We start from the raw sequence: 16,294 nt of genomic DNA on the forward strand, positions 1-16,294 counted from the left end.
ATCAGAATAAAGTGTTAATACAAATGTTGGGATTAAAATATTAAAACACCCGGAGGAAAGAAACAGTCAACTCACTGTTAGTGAAGTGGCCCAAAGGAGCAAACTTTGTTTTAAATGAAAGTGAAATGAGTTTAATGTGGATCAATGATGACAGATTATCTCAACTTCTGATGAATAGAGAAGTGAAGAGAACGAAACAAGCCAAGCAGGCAGCGATCATTTCCTGGAAACATTCCTGTTTCCTCCCTTTAACACGGATCAATAACATCCCCCCTCTCCATCAGTGTGTGTGTGTGTGTGTGTGTGTGTGTGTGTGTGTGTGTGTGTGTGTGTGTGTGTGTGTGTGTGTGTGTGTGTGTGTGTGTGTGTGTGTGTGTGTAAGAGAAAAGAAGGGAGAGAGAGTGTGTTACTACGGTAACAGTTGCACTGGCCCTCAAATTCAGACCACTTCCTGGAGAGGAGAGGAAGGGAAAAAAAAATGGCTTGACCATAGGGACACTTTCCAAAATCAGCACCAGCCAAATCATTAGACAAAACACACACACACACGCACACATACACACACACACACACACACACACAAACGCACCCACACACACACACACATAGAGGCAAACCCACACACACACACAGACACAGGAACACACACACACACACACAGTACTGTTGTCTGCCAAAAAGAGATTTCTTCTTTAAAGTATTTATAAACCAACCAAAGGCCTAGGTTCTGAATTTTTTTTAGTAATTTTAACACACATGTAGAGAAGCTATTATTATTGTGTCATCATCAATGTTCATAAACAACTTAACATTTGAACTCAACAGTTTCAGCTTCTCGAATGTGTTTTATCTCATTTTTCTTAATCAAATATTTGGGGCTATTGTTCAAGTTAAAAGTGATTTGGTTTATTTACTAATGTTTTAAAGATCACGTGATAATAAAAAAAATAAAATAAAGCAAGTTAAGCTATAATGAAAATAACCTTTAGCTTAAAAAGTAGATATATAAAGTAAAATAATCGTTGTTTCCTAAATTAAAGTGTTTTTTTGTAGAAGAAACACTTTTAAATTAATGTTTGTATTTTTTTCGAACTAAACAAGTGAGTTTATCTGAGACCAGAGATTTAAACAGATTTAATCTCACACAACCAACTTTGTTTTAAGACATATGTGAGTTAAAACTTTAAAAAGAGTGTATTTTGAACGAAACAACTCAGATGAGTGAACGCATGTCTAAGTTCGAGGCCACGTGATGACGACAAAGAGGAAGAAGTCAGTTTAATCAGCTCATGATTTATTTACTAACATGACTGGGGCCTGTGGACGCGCAGGATCGAGAGGGAGACAAAAGAAAAACTGTGAGAGAAAGCATCAAACCACTGCTGCTTTTCATGCACCAGCAGAGGAGAAAGAAACAGCCAAGTCAGGGTGTGTGTGTGTGTGTGTGTGTGTGTGTGTGTGTGTGTGTGTGTGTGTGTGTGTGTGTGTGTGTGTTGCCTTATATCTGTGTTGTCCCCGCCTCACATGTGACAGCTTGCAGCCGTGATGGGACCCCATGGGAGCGGGGAGCGGATTCACTAACCTGCCGGTGTCTGAGAGACCGACGCGCGCCTCCAATCTGGTGGTCACATGGGGTGGAGGGAGGAAAAGGATGGAGGGAGTAAGGGGGGGTGTCGCTGATGATGAGAGGGGGGTTAGTTAGATTATTAGGGGCTGTCGAGGCCGTCGTGAGGGGCAAACTGTGGAGCTGAAAGTGCACGCAGTGGCATTTCACGCGTGTTAAGGTGGAGAAAGAAGTGCACACAATGGCAAATCACGCACCTTGAAGTTTTTGCGTCACGCTTCTCAGACAGTTGTAAATAATTACCGGGCACCATTAGGGGCGTTATTGTGCTTTAAAATGATGAATGGTCCACTTTTGGATTTTTTTAAATATTTAATTGTATTTTTCCTCACATATATTTGTTTTGCTTTGTTCGAAAAGCAGAGTTAAAACTAATATTTACAAGTGGACGTGTATAGTGTGAGTTTGTGGATTTTTTAAAGTTAAGATTTTTGCCTCAAGTTGAGCCAACAGAAAAATGTAAATAATAGAAAATGTATTTAATAGAAAGAAATAAAAATGTTAAAGTGAAATATCGACAAACGTCTGAAATAATTTTTAAAAAGCCTGAAAAATAAAATTTACTCTACCATTAAAACACCAACTAATAAAATAAAAAAAAACACAAAAACAATAAAAGTAGTAACAAAAATAATTGAATCTCGATGCATTTCTTGTGTCAAAACAAACAATAATAAAACACACAATCTGATGAAGTTATACACAATAAAAGAAAAATCAGGTTAAAACGTGTGCTAAGAATTATAACAATAAAATCTAAAACGCTGAGGAAGAGTGTGTATAGAGAAGCTGTGGAGGTGGAGAGAAGGAACCGAGTCGAAGGAAAGGGAGTCGAGAAGAAAAACGCTGCAGCCGCTGCACATAATAACCCCATTATAAGCCTCATCAATGATGTAATGAAAGCAAACAGTGTGAAAATTGCCTGTAAACAGTTGGATCTGAGTCTCCTGATGAATTCAGTGTCTCTTTTATCAAAGTGGAGGATGAGCCAGGCAAGGAGAGAGAGGAGGGGGGAGTGAGGCGAGAAGGGAGGGAGGGTGGGTGAGTGAGGGGGCGTGTAGGGAGGTCCACTTCCAGCTCCCCCTCAGCCAATGAAGGCTTGTCACTGGGGACTCACGTGGACGAGGCGCTCTTAAAACCTAGCTCCTGACTTTTTCCTCAAGTTCAATTTTTTGGGATTCCCTCCCACCCCATCACACCTCGTCCCTTTTACTTGCCAGTTGTGACTGTTTAACCCACTTTACCTCCTCTTTCTGCGGCGAGCAACTGCATCCTCCTCCTCCTCTTCTTCGTCTTCTTCCTCCTCCTCCGCTGCTGCAGCTCCCGGACTCTTCTCTCTCCTCTCTCCTCTCGTCTCTCTCTCTCTGCCTCCTGGTTTGGTTCTTCCCTTTTAGAAAAGGGTATTTCTGTTGATGTTCTTTAGAGAACCCGAACAGTTTTCCAGTGTTGGACACATGACGAGCTGATCGCTGTCCATGGTGCTGAGCTCCAACATCCACACGAACTCTCCTTCCTCCTCCGGCTCTTCCTCCTCCTCCGGCTCCTTCTCCTCCTCCGGCTCCTTCTCCTCCTCTTCACGGACACTTCGTTCCAGCAGCTGCCGGCTGAGGTTTGTGAATCCACATCCGACGGAGTTGATCCTGAAGGAGGCGAAGAATCGATTGTGACTCCAGCATCGATTCTAGGAGGACTCGTCTTCTCTTTTTTGTTGTTGTTGAAGACTTGACAGAAAAAGAAGTGAATCGGATGCATGGTCGATTTTTTTTATCCAACGCAACTTAGACTGGAGATATTTTCTCTGTGAAGGAACTGGACACAGCGGATGAATTCATTTTAATTTGTAGTGTGTTGTAAAAAATAATATTTCCCTCGGTGCTGGGAGGGGGAGTGTTTCTCCTCTGCTGGATCAACTGAGACTAAAACCACCACTACACACCTCCTCTCTGAAATAAAAACTTGTCCTGAATACCAAATGGTAGTTTGAGGAGGCCGCGATCGAGACAATGGAGTCGTCCGCCAACGGATCCAGCTTTGGGATCGACTCGCTGCTGTCCCACAGGCCGGGAAGTCCGGTGTCCAAAGGGGACAGCCTGGTCGGAGAGTGCCGCTCGCCCCTGGAGTTCAGCCCGAGGTCGGACGTGGAGAGCGGCTGCTCGTCGCCTCCGTCGCCGAGGAGGGAGCTGGTGGACGAGGGGAACCCGAGGCAAGGTCACGGCGTGGGCCTGCCGCCGCACCTGCAGCACGCACAGATCTCTGCGGGGTCGCAGCAGAGGACCGTGACCTCGTCCTTCCTCATCAGAGACATTCTAGCGGACTGTAAGCCTCTGGCCGCCTGCGCGCCCTACTCCAGCAATGGGCAGCCGACCCAGGAGGGGGGGCGGCTGGCCTCGAAGATAGCCGAAGACTTTATGGAGAAAATCCACAGCAACTCGTCGTCAGACAGTGAATATAAAGGTGAGGACAGAAAAGGCACAGACACAGTGAGTTGCTCTGGAGATGAGAGTAGAGGTGAAGCTGAATTGGTCTTTTAGGTTTTTAAACTGGACCCATGTAGAAAAAGACAAATTATTTAAAATCATGTACAAGTTGTGTAACTTCTCTCTTTTTTTATATTTTATATTTGTATCACTACATTTTGATCTGCTGCACATCTTCTGTTTGTTTGCTCTTTGTGCATCCTTGACAACCTTTAAATATATTTTAAAATTTCGTAAAATTACCAACTAAAAATATATACAAGATAGAATAAAATTAAATAAAAAAGGGACTTATTTAAAATGTGATGTGCAATCAGAAAACAAGGAGTTTGGCATTAAGTCTGAACAATACATTACATCTCAATGAAACATGAACTGCAAAATACAAAATAATTCAGAATCTATTATATAAATACACATGTGTGCAAATATAATTTCAGTTTGCCAGGTAATAATGGAAATGTAAAAAATATATAAGTATAAATAAATTGATTAAAAATGTGTAGCTTAATTTTTAATGGTGTGTTAGGCCTTATGATTTTATTTTCAATAGGACAAAACAATCTACAAATTAAAATTAGCAACTCAACTTTTTAAAATAAATTATGAAAAAACATGAAACACAATAACACCAGATATTTCCCCAACAATTTGACAATATAAAGTATCAGGCACCCGGAAACCATCAATAAGCAAAGATCACCCCGCTCCCCTGCTGCACCACGGTGTCGAAAACAAGCGACCTCTCCCCTCTGCACGATAACTAATGACTTTATTATTATAATTCTTGTTATTAATTAAGTTATTGTATTTAAAAGTGACGCAGTTTTCAGGCTTGTGGCAGCAGCGGAGCAGCCAGAGAGCATCTGTTGATGTGTGGGAGGAGAGGGGGAGATGACAGGGTCGCCTCCAGATAAATACCATCAAGGGCCTCTCTGTTTCCAATCATGTCAGCCATAACACACATGTCACCTCCATTGACAGTTTAATGAAGCGCTGCGAGAAACAAGAGGAACGCTGTGGGCTACAATGGAAAAGTACTGAATAAAAGCTAACTTACATTTAACAGCAATATGTACAAAAAAATGACGTATAGAATTTCTAAATTACAATATCATTATTTGGTGTATTTTATTGTGATTCCCACTTTTCTCGTCAGTTATCGATATGACCCCCTCGTCATCAATTTCCTCAACCAGTTCCGTGCGTGTGCGTGTGCGTCGGGACTGCTTGAGGATGGAGATGCTCATCGACTCGCTGATTGATGGAAGGAGCCTCGGTGCGGTGGCTTTGATTTCCACGAATCCGCCTCCGATCATATTTCGGGGATTTGATGCAATTTGTCCCCGGCGCTAATCAGATTTGTAAGCGCGCACACACGCACACACACGCACGCACGCACACGGCCGCGGTTCCCACTCATTTCCACGGTCCTGTGAAGTTCCTGCGGTCGCGGTTGAAAGGCTCGTCCTTCCCTTGTGGCTCAATTAGGCGGATTATTGTGCTGCTCGGGACGACTCAACTATTCAACTACCAGGATCCCTCGCCTCGCTCGTTCCTCTCGTCCTCCCCTCTCTCTCTCTCTCTCTCTCTCCCCCCCGTTCTCTTTCTTTTTTTTATTCTGAGAGAATTGAAGGAGTGTATATATCAATGCTCGCCCCTGACATGACAACACGCGGGGAGGAAGAACAAAGAGTGACGGGAGGAAATGTCAGATTGGAAGTGTGAATATTGGAGGAGCTTTTCATAACAATTTAGGAGCAAATCAAATAGCTGCACATCGCCTATAGGCACCGACTCCACCGCAGTGTTCCCTCTCTGCACATATTCACCTCCTCGTCTAATCCAAAGCAACATGCTTATGAATATATAATATATTTTCTATTCCAACGTTGAATTGTTTTTGCCATCTTCTTCATCATCAAACAAAATGCGCACTGGTAAAATAACCCAATCTTTGAAATCAAAATAAAATAGACTAAAAAATAAAGTACATTTGAGGTGGTTTCCTCCACTTTCTTGTAAAAAGAATTATGCAGCATAGGTGGAGTTTTATTTTATATTTAGGGAGAGGTAACACTCTTGAAATTGACCCTGTTCTAGCTGATCTTACACAGGACATGCTGCTCAAAGTATTTCTCAAATAGATGTTTAGTTATTAATTTTCAGCTTGGCCTTGATCCAACTACAGTTCATTTCATATTTCACCATTTCCTCCTGACTACAAACCCTCTTTATTAAAGTGAGCAGCTTCCTTCAGATGAGAAGCTACAGGGCCATGCACGTCTGGTTTTAATCCATTTTCAATGCAGGTTATATTAATAGTTGTCTGCAGTATTCAAAAGGTTATGATGCTGCAGCTGCACTGATTCATATCTGCGGTCGTGTGTGGAGGTGACACGTCCACACAAGAGGTTATTCTCAACACTATCCGGAGCCTTAATCTGTCTAACTCCTGTTCCTTTATATTTTTTTGTGTCATTTTCTCCTCCAGTGAAAGAGGAGGGGGACAGGGAGATCTCCAGCAGCAGAGACAGCCCTCACGTCCGGATGAAGAAGCCCAGGAAGGCCCGCACGGCCTTCACCGACCACCAGCTGGCGCAGCTGGAGCGCAGCTTCGAGAGGCAGAAGTACCTGAGCGTCCAGGACCGCATGGAGCTGGCGGCCTCCCTCAACCTCACGGACACACAAGTCAAGACCTGGTACCAGAACCGGAGGTAAAGACCCTGCTGCAGGTCCTCCAGGGGGGGGGAGGAGGGGAGGGTAAACTGGGGACGCCGTGTTTCCATGTCACCGTCTCTCTCTAAAAGGTGGATTAAGTTCACTGAGGCTGCAGATGAGTCACCGCCACAAACCAACATTCATTAGTAATTAATCGTCCGTTTGTTCTCGGTTAAATCGATCAATCAGTCGGTCCATGAGAGGTCACACCAGTTTCCAAGAGCCCGGAGGAAATTTAGAGCAACACCTATTGTTGTCAGCTTTATTAATTCAATGTATAAATAATATAGGTTCTGATTAATCGTCAGTCAATTGCTGGTTTGATTTCACATTGAAATAATCGCATCAAGTACATTTACAGGAGGAACTGTTAATTGACAGCTGGTTACTCGATCTGATATCTAAATATTGCAAAAGCTCCCAAGGGATGAGTGTTTTTATTTCCTTAAGATAACTTTATTTATATATATTTGTATTTATAAAGACGAATCATGTCCTACAGGGATTTTCCTTCCAATTCGTTTGTGTCTCCTGAGTTTATTTCTTCCGTTTTCCTGCGAAATCATTACTTTTATTCTCAGGATTTATCAGATTAAAGTCATATGTTTCTACAATTGCCCTGCAAGCCGAGGTGTCAACTGTTTTTTTTTTGTAAATAAATAAACCTCCATGCAGCAGTAAGAGAAACCGTCCTTCTCTGTGTAAAAACATGTTTTCTGCAGTTTTCACTTGAATTAGCTTCAGCATTTATTCGTCTGCAGCCTCGACTCTCAAGCAGCTAAATGACATAAATAAATATAAAAACAACACTTTGGAGTATGAATAATGCATCGTTGCATGTGTGCATATCAATAATTCAAACAAACCACTATATCTACTCAATTATCTTTATTATGAATTATTCACCTGCATGGAGTGCATACTGGCAATCTAGCAGATATGCTTGGGTGTGAATACAAGTGGCAGGTTGGAGATTTTGGTGATTTAAGAAAAAACAGATGTAGCCCTGACTTGTAATTGGACCCCAGGTAAACAGATGGGAGATGTTTTTGTAGTGTATTTAATTCAGATTTATAGATAAACATGTTCTTTCCTCTCTTGCAGGACGAAGTGGAAGAGGCAGACAGCGGTGGGACTGGAGCTGTTGGCGGAGGCTGGGAACTACTCCGCCCTGCAGAGGATGTTCCCGTCCCCGTACTTCTACCCGCAGAGCCTGATGTCCAACCTGGACCCCGGGGCGGCCCTCTACCTGTACAGGGGCCCCACGGCGCCGCCGCCGGCCCTGCAGAGACCCCTGGTGCCGCGGATCCTGCTGCACGGCCTGCAGGGAGGCAGCGAGCCGCCGCCGCTGCCCCCCATGTCCGGCGTGCTGTCCCGGCCACCTCAGCAGCGGTGAGCCGGCCCCCCCTGAGCTGGAGCTCTGGTTCTCAGCAGCTCGGGACTCATACGAAGAAATAAAAAAAACAAAGACACGAAAAAGATTTACACAAGACGAGAACTAGAAGAACTGATCCGCCTTTTATGAAGGAGAAGAGAAACGGCTGAACCCTGTGGACGGAGCATCGGGACTGAAACTCAAACTGTCCACCAGGGAGGATTCTTTTCTCGCGTTCCTTTGTTTTTTTGCATTTTTATTTATAACTTATTTATTTTTCATTATGAATCAAAGTATCTAAGTTATGTATTTATTTCCACTTTCAGTATTGTCTATGGTGTTTTTCCCAACAGATGAAATGTTGGTGGCACTTTGACCTAAAGTTCAAAGCTGACTTTTATTAGTACTATTGGTATTATTATTATTATTTTTATGTGGACGTTCATGGCGAACGCTGAAATCTTCCATGACATTTTGAATAAGCTGTAGTCAGGTGATCCAAAGCAACAATGATTTCGTCTTTCTTTGTAAATTCCTCATTTGTTTTTCTTTAACTGTCATAAAACTGTAAATAAGAATATTTTGCATTTTATTCGAAAGAGACTGGTTTTAAAAGGAGACTTTCTTTTTTTTAAATTTTTTTTTAGTGCGTCTTTTTTCAGACCACGGTGATCCAGTTTAACATAATGGGCTAGATTAGCCACCAGAAACTATACAAGCGAAGGAGCCAGAATAAAAAATAATGATGATAATAAATAAATAAATACGCATTGTCTGAGAGAGGATGGACTTTCCTGCCTTGAGCCACACAAAGAAAGAAATATATAAAGTCTTCTTCTTGTCCTTAGTTGAAGTTTTAGTCAAAAGGAGTACAAATGTCAAGTCATTTTAAAAAATAAAAAAAAGAGAAGTAGTTTTATTCCCTCAGTGGGGTAAATGGGGGAGGGGGGTGAGAGAGGAAGCGACCACCTCAGTGATGCTTTTATTTTTTCGATACACAAACCGATTGGACTCGTCCAGGTGGAGCTGCCTGTTGATTTGATGTATTTGAACAGACGTTGTGCATTATGTTATTTCATATGACGCCGTGATAACCCCCCCCCCCCCCCCCCCAACTGTTAATATCTCCTTTGGTGAAAAAACATGTATATTGCAGATATCAAACTTGTGGAGTGGTTCTCGTATATTTCCTGGATCGTTTTTTTTTTTTTATTTTGATATAATTTGATTTATATTTCCTCTATAGCTTCCCTCCCAAAAAAAAAACCTCTCCCCGGATTTCGTGAAATTATCTTTTTATTTGGTGAATTTCACAGCAAAGGTTGGACAGAAAAAGGGGGGGGGGGATTTGATGTAAAAGAGAATTACTTTTATAAATGTGGAAATAAAAGTCTTTCATTTAAGCACGTGGCCGATGAGTATATATAAAGATATATTATAGTGTCAGGAGGAATCAACACGTGGAGGTGGAAGAAGTACACAACAATAATAATCAAGGGAAACCAACAAATGCACAAACGGCTGCAGTTATTAATTTGTCGAGATTGATTGATGCATCTTTTCAGAAGCTGCAGTTTGAGGTTGTGTCAGGTTATACTGTTATACATAACACATAACAACATGCATAATACACACAAATCAATGCACAGTTAGATTAAGTCTTAAATATATGTATTACAACAAATATATAGCTTGATCTTGAGGCAAAAAGCTAAATTATTTATTTAAAAATGAAGAATTCAGTTTTATGTCTGATTTAGACTTAAATAAATCGTTATTTCTATCAAATACACGAATATAAACAGATTCCTGATGCCTGCCCACTGTATAAACTATATTTATTGTTATTATAAAGTCATAGGATATATATAGCATTTTTCTGGAGGCAGGATTCTTTAAAATAATGGATCTTCCTTCCTGAGTGAGTCTGAACATCAGTCTCACGACTTCTACTTCTGTTTGCTTTCGAGTCGCTGATTGAATTTGCCTCGTGTTGAGATGAGGAGAGTTAATAAGTCATCAGGTGCTTTAACACATCCGTCTTCTTAACCTTTTCAAAATAAGATCTCCACCGCCATACTCGGGGCGTCTTAACACGTTAATGTCACTTCTGTGTTAATTACTCAGACTACGGGACGTTTATTAGGTTTTATTGGAGCAGGAACAGCTTTGATATTGAAAGGTACAAGTTTGCCCTGGAGTTGATTGCAAAAAGCGCACAGACCCCCCCCCCCCCCCCTCCTTCTCTCTCCCACACAGAAACAGACACACGTTCAAAAGTGCAATCACAGATCAATTCCAGCAGCTAAAGTCTTTAAAGAAGAGCCAACAAAGCTGAAGTCCAAAATGGAGCCTCTCTCCCTCTCCACTCCCCCCTCCCTCCCCCCTTACTGTCCTGACCTCACCGTTCCCCACTTTCCTAAATTAACAGCACCACCAACTCCGACTCGTTTTCCATAAACAATGCAGGGGATGAAATATTAATGTTATGTGCGCAATTGTTTAAGTGCCCTAAATGATCCCATTTTGGAAATTGATTGTTTCCACCCTTCTCTTGCTGGAGGTGCTGGATGAAGGCTCCGGTGCCAAGCGGCTCCACAGCAGCTGGTGACCGGGCTGGAGATGACTGCAGACCGGGGATCAGCGTGGGGACAGCTGGTCAGCGGCTCCTCCACCAGCAGCCCCCCCCCCTATCCCTCCATCCCTCCTCCACCCACCCACCCATCCACTGCAGGCTTCGTCCCGCACCTCCACCCTGGACTCAGAAGTTTATCCGGCCGTGGCGCGTTGGGTTGGGGGGTTTGGTTGGAGGAGTTCAGGCTGACGGACACGACTTGGCGTGTAGGATGTTAACGATTAGACAAAAGACTTTAATAGGTTTTAATTGAAAGTCGATAATGGGTTTGATAGCCAGCTCCCCCTGCTGTCAGCCCACGCATGGCACCTGTTATCCGGGGGCCTCCACTTAGCGGCTGACCACGCCGTGACGCATCAGACTGACGGCCTGGTCACCCACAGCATTTATGATGCGGAAAATTGCATTAAAAATACAGTGAGCAAAAGTGAAAAGAGAAGAAAAGTGGGGGAGATGGGGGAAATAAATAAATCTGAACACATTCAACAACTCGTCAAACGATCATTATGGTCCCATCAGGAGGATCCGTGACCGATTCACATAACGACGACCCTCCTCATGAGAAGGGGGTGATTCTTGCAAAGTGCACAGCTGATTATTTGAGGAAAAGCCCCCGTGTGTCTTGTTGGATGGAGTTCTTTTTTTTTTTTTTTTTGCCTCCTTTTTTCTTTTTGCATGTGAAAGGCTGCTGGTAAATCCCCCGGCTCTCACCGTGGATTGTCCCCGGCTCAGGGTTAATGAAGTGCGGATGGAGTCTCGTTGAGCTCCCGACAGACAAAAAAAAGGCTTAGACTCAGGAGGATCAGTGACTCTGCTTAATCCCGTGGACTCCTCATAATCATAATAATCATAATAATTCAAAAGAGAGAAAGAGAAATAAACAAAATAAACAAGCTTGTGATGAAATTAAGAGTGAATCAAAGCGTCATTTGCATTGTGCTGGTGGCTGGAGAGCTTTTTATTTGCGCTTTCATTTGGACCAAATGAGGCAAATCTGCAGCTCGCGTTAAAGATGCTTGCAACACACATGGAAGCGTTTTGTTTTAAAGAAAATAAATCCGCGGGGGAGGATAAAAAATAGATCAATTAAAAATGTTCAAGAAACGCGCCTGGCCTATTTTTTTGCGGTTTCATCCTCTCCCCCAATAACAATGGCCATAAACGAAAAAAAGGAACTAATTTTCCAGTTTCGTGGGCAACAAGCGAAACGCAGCTTAATACAGGGGGTGGCAATTATTATCTGCTGTTAGTCGAGAGAAGGAATTACATCCCTCTTATTCCCACCGGCCTGTAGCCTCGACACACCGCATGTATGTGGGGCATCTTGGAATAACCTTTTGAAGCCTTAATAGCGCACAGACGCGTTACAAAGCAGAGCAAAGGCACTTTATTACACACAGACCCTCATGTGTAATACTCCAAACAAAGTGTTTGACTGTGGCTCTCTTAAAAGGGGAAGTTTTTTTTTCTTGCAACATCCACACACACACACACACACACACAAAGGCTTGTTATCTATTTAAGAGGACGATAGAAGTTGGAAAAAATAGAACACAGAAAGGGATTTAAGTGCTTTTAAAAATAATGAGAAAAACACAAAACTAGGCCCATGTCTCTCTCTCATGCATGATGCTTCAGTCTTAATGTAAATATAGAGGCTATTGGATTTTCAGTTTTTAAGTAGGACACATTTGGAAACGACCCCAACAAAGTCATCACTTCCCCAAATATCTATTTCCCAAATCTAAAATGAAAATGCCACCTAACTTTATTCACAGGGCCACGTTTTTATGCTCCAATAGAGAGGAGGTGAAGAGAGGAGGCTAACATTAAAATGAATCTGACTCAGCAATGAGCAGGGACATTTAGAGGGATGAAGTAAGGCTACATGATGAAGTATCAGTGAGTGGAGAATGGGGGGAGACAGTGTGAGGAGTAGAAAGGAGCAGCAGCAGCAGCCTGATGGTGGTTAAGAGATCCCCTCCTTGCCTGGAGGTACAGGGGGGGCCGCGAGGAGGAATGAAAGCCTGGCAGAGTGGAGTGGAGTGGAGGAGCAAGAGGGGGAAAGATAACCCCACTAATCATTTCCCTGATACGACGGCGGAGAACTACAAACTCGGGTCAGGGGCGCGGGAATTGACAGCCCAATCTCAGCAAATAATGAAAGCTTTCCTGTTGGATCAGATGGAGGGTTAGGAAGGAAAGAGGAGAGGAGAGTGGGATGAGAGGAGGGAGACACAGGGAGGAAAAGAGGTGGAGCTGCTGCCTCATGCACAACCACACACACACATAGGAACCCTCTTTATTCTGTCCTGGACTGCAGAGGATGGTGAAGTTGACTGACTGCCATTAGCATATACTGCATGAGACAGCAGGTATAGGTTCTAGCTAACACTGCATTGAGCCATAATGGCAGGATGGAAGAAAGTGGACACATTACTCCAATGCAGTTACATCATTTGCTATCATTGAAAAAGCTGAAAAGTAGTTAAATAAGCCTTAAGGCAATTTTAACCATCTTTACCTATACACTGAGACTAATGAGGGAATGTAGAGTTGAACGTGTTTCTATTAACACATTTATATCAGTTTGAACATTTTCTTCATCAAATGCAATTTCAATACTGAAATGAATGTGTTGCACGTCTCATACTGAGTAAAGCAATGTAAGTATCACAAATGCCTCAGTGTTTAATTTAGTGTTAGCTTTGCCTACATGAACTCATATTTCTATTAGAAAATACAACATCAACAAGACTTCAATGATCTTTTTTTACTTTAATTGGCCTGTTTAGTGCAGAGGACAGTTTCCAATCAGTGTCCAAAACGTCCTGAAGTTCAAATCCTAAGCCTGAATATACATCGATATACAGAAAACCTGACTTGGCTTCTGCATTTATTTAAAAATGTGTATATTTTTATTAATTCAATACAAAATATGTGGTTGTTTCAGATTTTTCTATTTCTTTATAGTGATTTATAATCAAGTTTATGGTTAAACTAAAATATCAAACCTCACTTCAGTTATTTATTTGTCATGAGGGATCGATAACAACACCCAAGGAATATTTTTTCATATTAATATCAGTATCGGCAGATTCAAATGTTCTAGTAAATATGTATTTTTAAAGTGTGTTGAAAATCCAAAATTAAATAAAGAATGTTTTTAGAACTAATTTATTACCAAAGTAATTCCTGATTTCTTCCTGATATGATGTGAATCCACTTTTCCCAGGGAGCGGTGGAAGCCGTGTAGCTCGCAGCAGGAGGCCGGTGTAAGCCACATTACTGGCACAAAGAGATTATTCAATCAATATCTTGTTGTGTAACGGCAGGCTCCGCCGCACGCCACACTGCTCTCTCTCAGCAGTCGCTTCGACCAGACAACATTAAAAAAAAACACACACACCCTGAGGCCCCTGACCCCCACCAGCAAACCGGCCTCTGGGACCAGACGACAACATGAAGCGATGAGTAAATCTCCCACTGATCCATGACTTCCACACAAAGACGTTCAAGGAAATGGCAAAGATGGCGATACACTCCCAATATTAAGCAGTAGGTTTATTCCGATTCAGTGAGAATACAAAGTTATTCATGACAAAGTAAATTCTGGAGAACAGTCCTCCTGCATTGAGACAGACTGACGTACAGACATGTTAAAGGTTGCTGCTGTCTTAGTGTTTTAAATTGACGATAAATGCATCTGCATAATAATTTGAGGCATTTCACTGCTGCATCTTAATTGACGTTTGTTATTTTCATATTTCTATAAACAGAAAGGCTACACGGCCCTGAATATGTGGATAGAATTCAATAACACCAGTGGTCAGACTATTTAAAAATACATCTAATTCCCAATATACATCCAAGGTCAACAACCTCATAATAAATCTGACTCCCCAAACTCTACAGCAGCAGCAGCAGCAGATTTTTACATGAAACTATACATACTGAATGTAGCTTTCAACACGGCAGCCATTTACTATTTATAAGCGATCCCTGCATACAGCTTATACAAGTGGACGAGTGTCCGTGATATCGTCTCGCTTTTGAAAGTGGGCTAAATTAAGAGGGAACAGGCAGTTTCTTGGACACCCCGGTGGACTTGTGGGGTGGGGGTGGGGGGGTCACTGACCGTGGCCACTGGGGAGCCGCTCACCTCATAAACATAAAGGGAGGAGAGTCCATCAATAAATGATGAGGAGTGGTATACATGTATTTTTAACGGTGTCTCTGTGTGATGTCTGGCAGCTCGCTCACACTCTGTCTCCTGGTGGAGGGCAGAGAGCAGAGCAGGACCACGCATGTTTCAATGAGGCCTTCCTCCCTCCCTCTATGTGTAGTGGTTGGGGGTGAGGAAGAGGAGGTGGGTGTCGGTGGCTTAAAGGTTCCTACCACTGCCTGCACGGTCACTGTGTGTGTGAGTGTGAGTAGATAAAGAGAAGGAGTGATTTAAGGGTGAGTTGAGGGTGAGTTAAGTCATTAAGTTCACTAATTTGCCAGTAAATGAAGTCATTGTGGGCAAGTGCTCCACCTACAGGGGTTCACTTACACAGGGGCATCAGGAAAACTCAGGTTTTGTTATGAATATGTAACAATACTGATGTCTGATGGGTTTTGGCATCGGCTGATCAAGAGTACAAACCAGTTTTTAGTTCAGAAGTTAATTTTAGGATCATTCTTTTATGTGTAAGACAACATCAGACATCGGCCTAATCCTTGATTTAGAACAAAATGTAACAACACATATATCAAATTATAAAATTCTTAAAATATCATTTATTATTGCGTTACAGTAAAGTCGCTGTAGCATGCGTCAAATTCCTTGTTAACTTCTTAGGAGATTAAAAAGCAAACTACCTATGTAGAAAAGCAGAGACCAGAGAAGTTAACATATTAATATTCTGCTCTTTGTGGATTTTCACAAACCAATCCCCGATCCAGCTTTATGAGTCAGTATCGATTCAGAACATCCCTATAATGTAACCAAGACACTAGTGCATGCTAGTACATATGCTAACACCACGGGATATACATACTAATCATTTTCATTATGGATTAACAGGTCGATTATTTATCCTCGTAATACATTGAACCATGCATGTTATTACTCATTCAGGAAGCGGAGTATTCAATGATTAAGATATTGACATCTTAATATTAAGAGAAGGTAAACAGGATAAAATTGAACATGTCAACATGTGTCATATTTTTTTTTTAAATCTGCCAAATTCATCCAAACTACATGGAGCTGCTGGAGCCTCAGCAGCAGATAAATTATGGGAAAGTTGCAGAAGTCTCAAGGGAGCAATGCTGAGGTTTCTGGCAGGAAGGAAATGATTGATGTTGCTTGTAGCCTACAGGGGAGCAAGCAGGCACACGACAATCGATTCAATCAGCTGTGGCAGGCAGGAACAACAGCACAGCCCGGGTTTGATTTACATGCGAGAGATTTCGCA

The 16,294-nt window shown here is 42.2% G+C and overlaps 1 protein-coding gene across 1 annotated transcript; it reads left to right on the forward strand.

Moving 5' to 3' along the window:
- The first annotated feature begins 3,627 nt into the window (after positions 1–3,627).
- On the forward strand, positions 3,628–8,218 carry barhl1b (BarH-like homeobox 1b). The gene is made up of 3 exons (XM_061080387.1): positions 3,628–4,078; positions 6,596–6,818; positions 7,927–8,218. The coding sequence occupies exons 1-3, from the start codon at positions 3,628–3,630 to the stop codon at positions 8,216–8,218; spliced, it is 966 nt and encodes a 321-aa protein (XP_060936370.1).
- Positions 8,219–16,294: the final 8,076 nt, after the last annotated feature.

Source organism: Limanda limanda, chromosome 1 (genome assembly GCF_963576545.1).
Source record: "Limanda limanda chromosome 1, fLimLim1.1, whole genome shotgun sequence".
Classification (NCBI taxonomy): Eukaryota; Metazoa; Chordata; class Actinopteri; order Pleuronectiformes; family Pleuronectidae; genus Limanda; species Limanda limanda.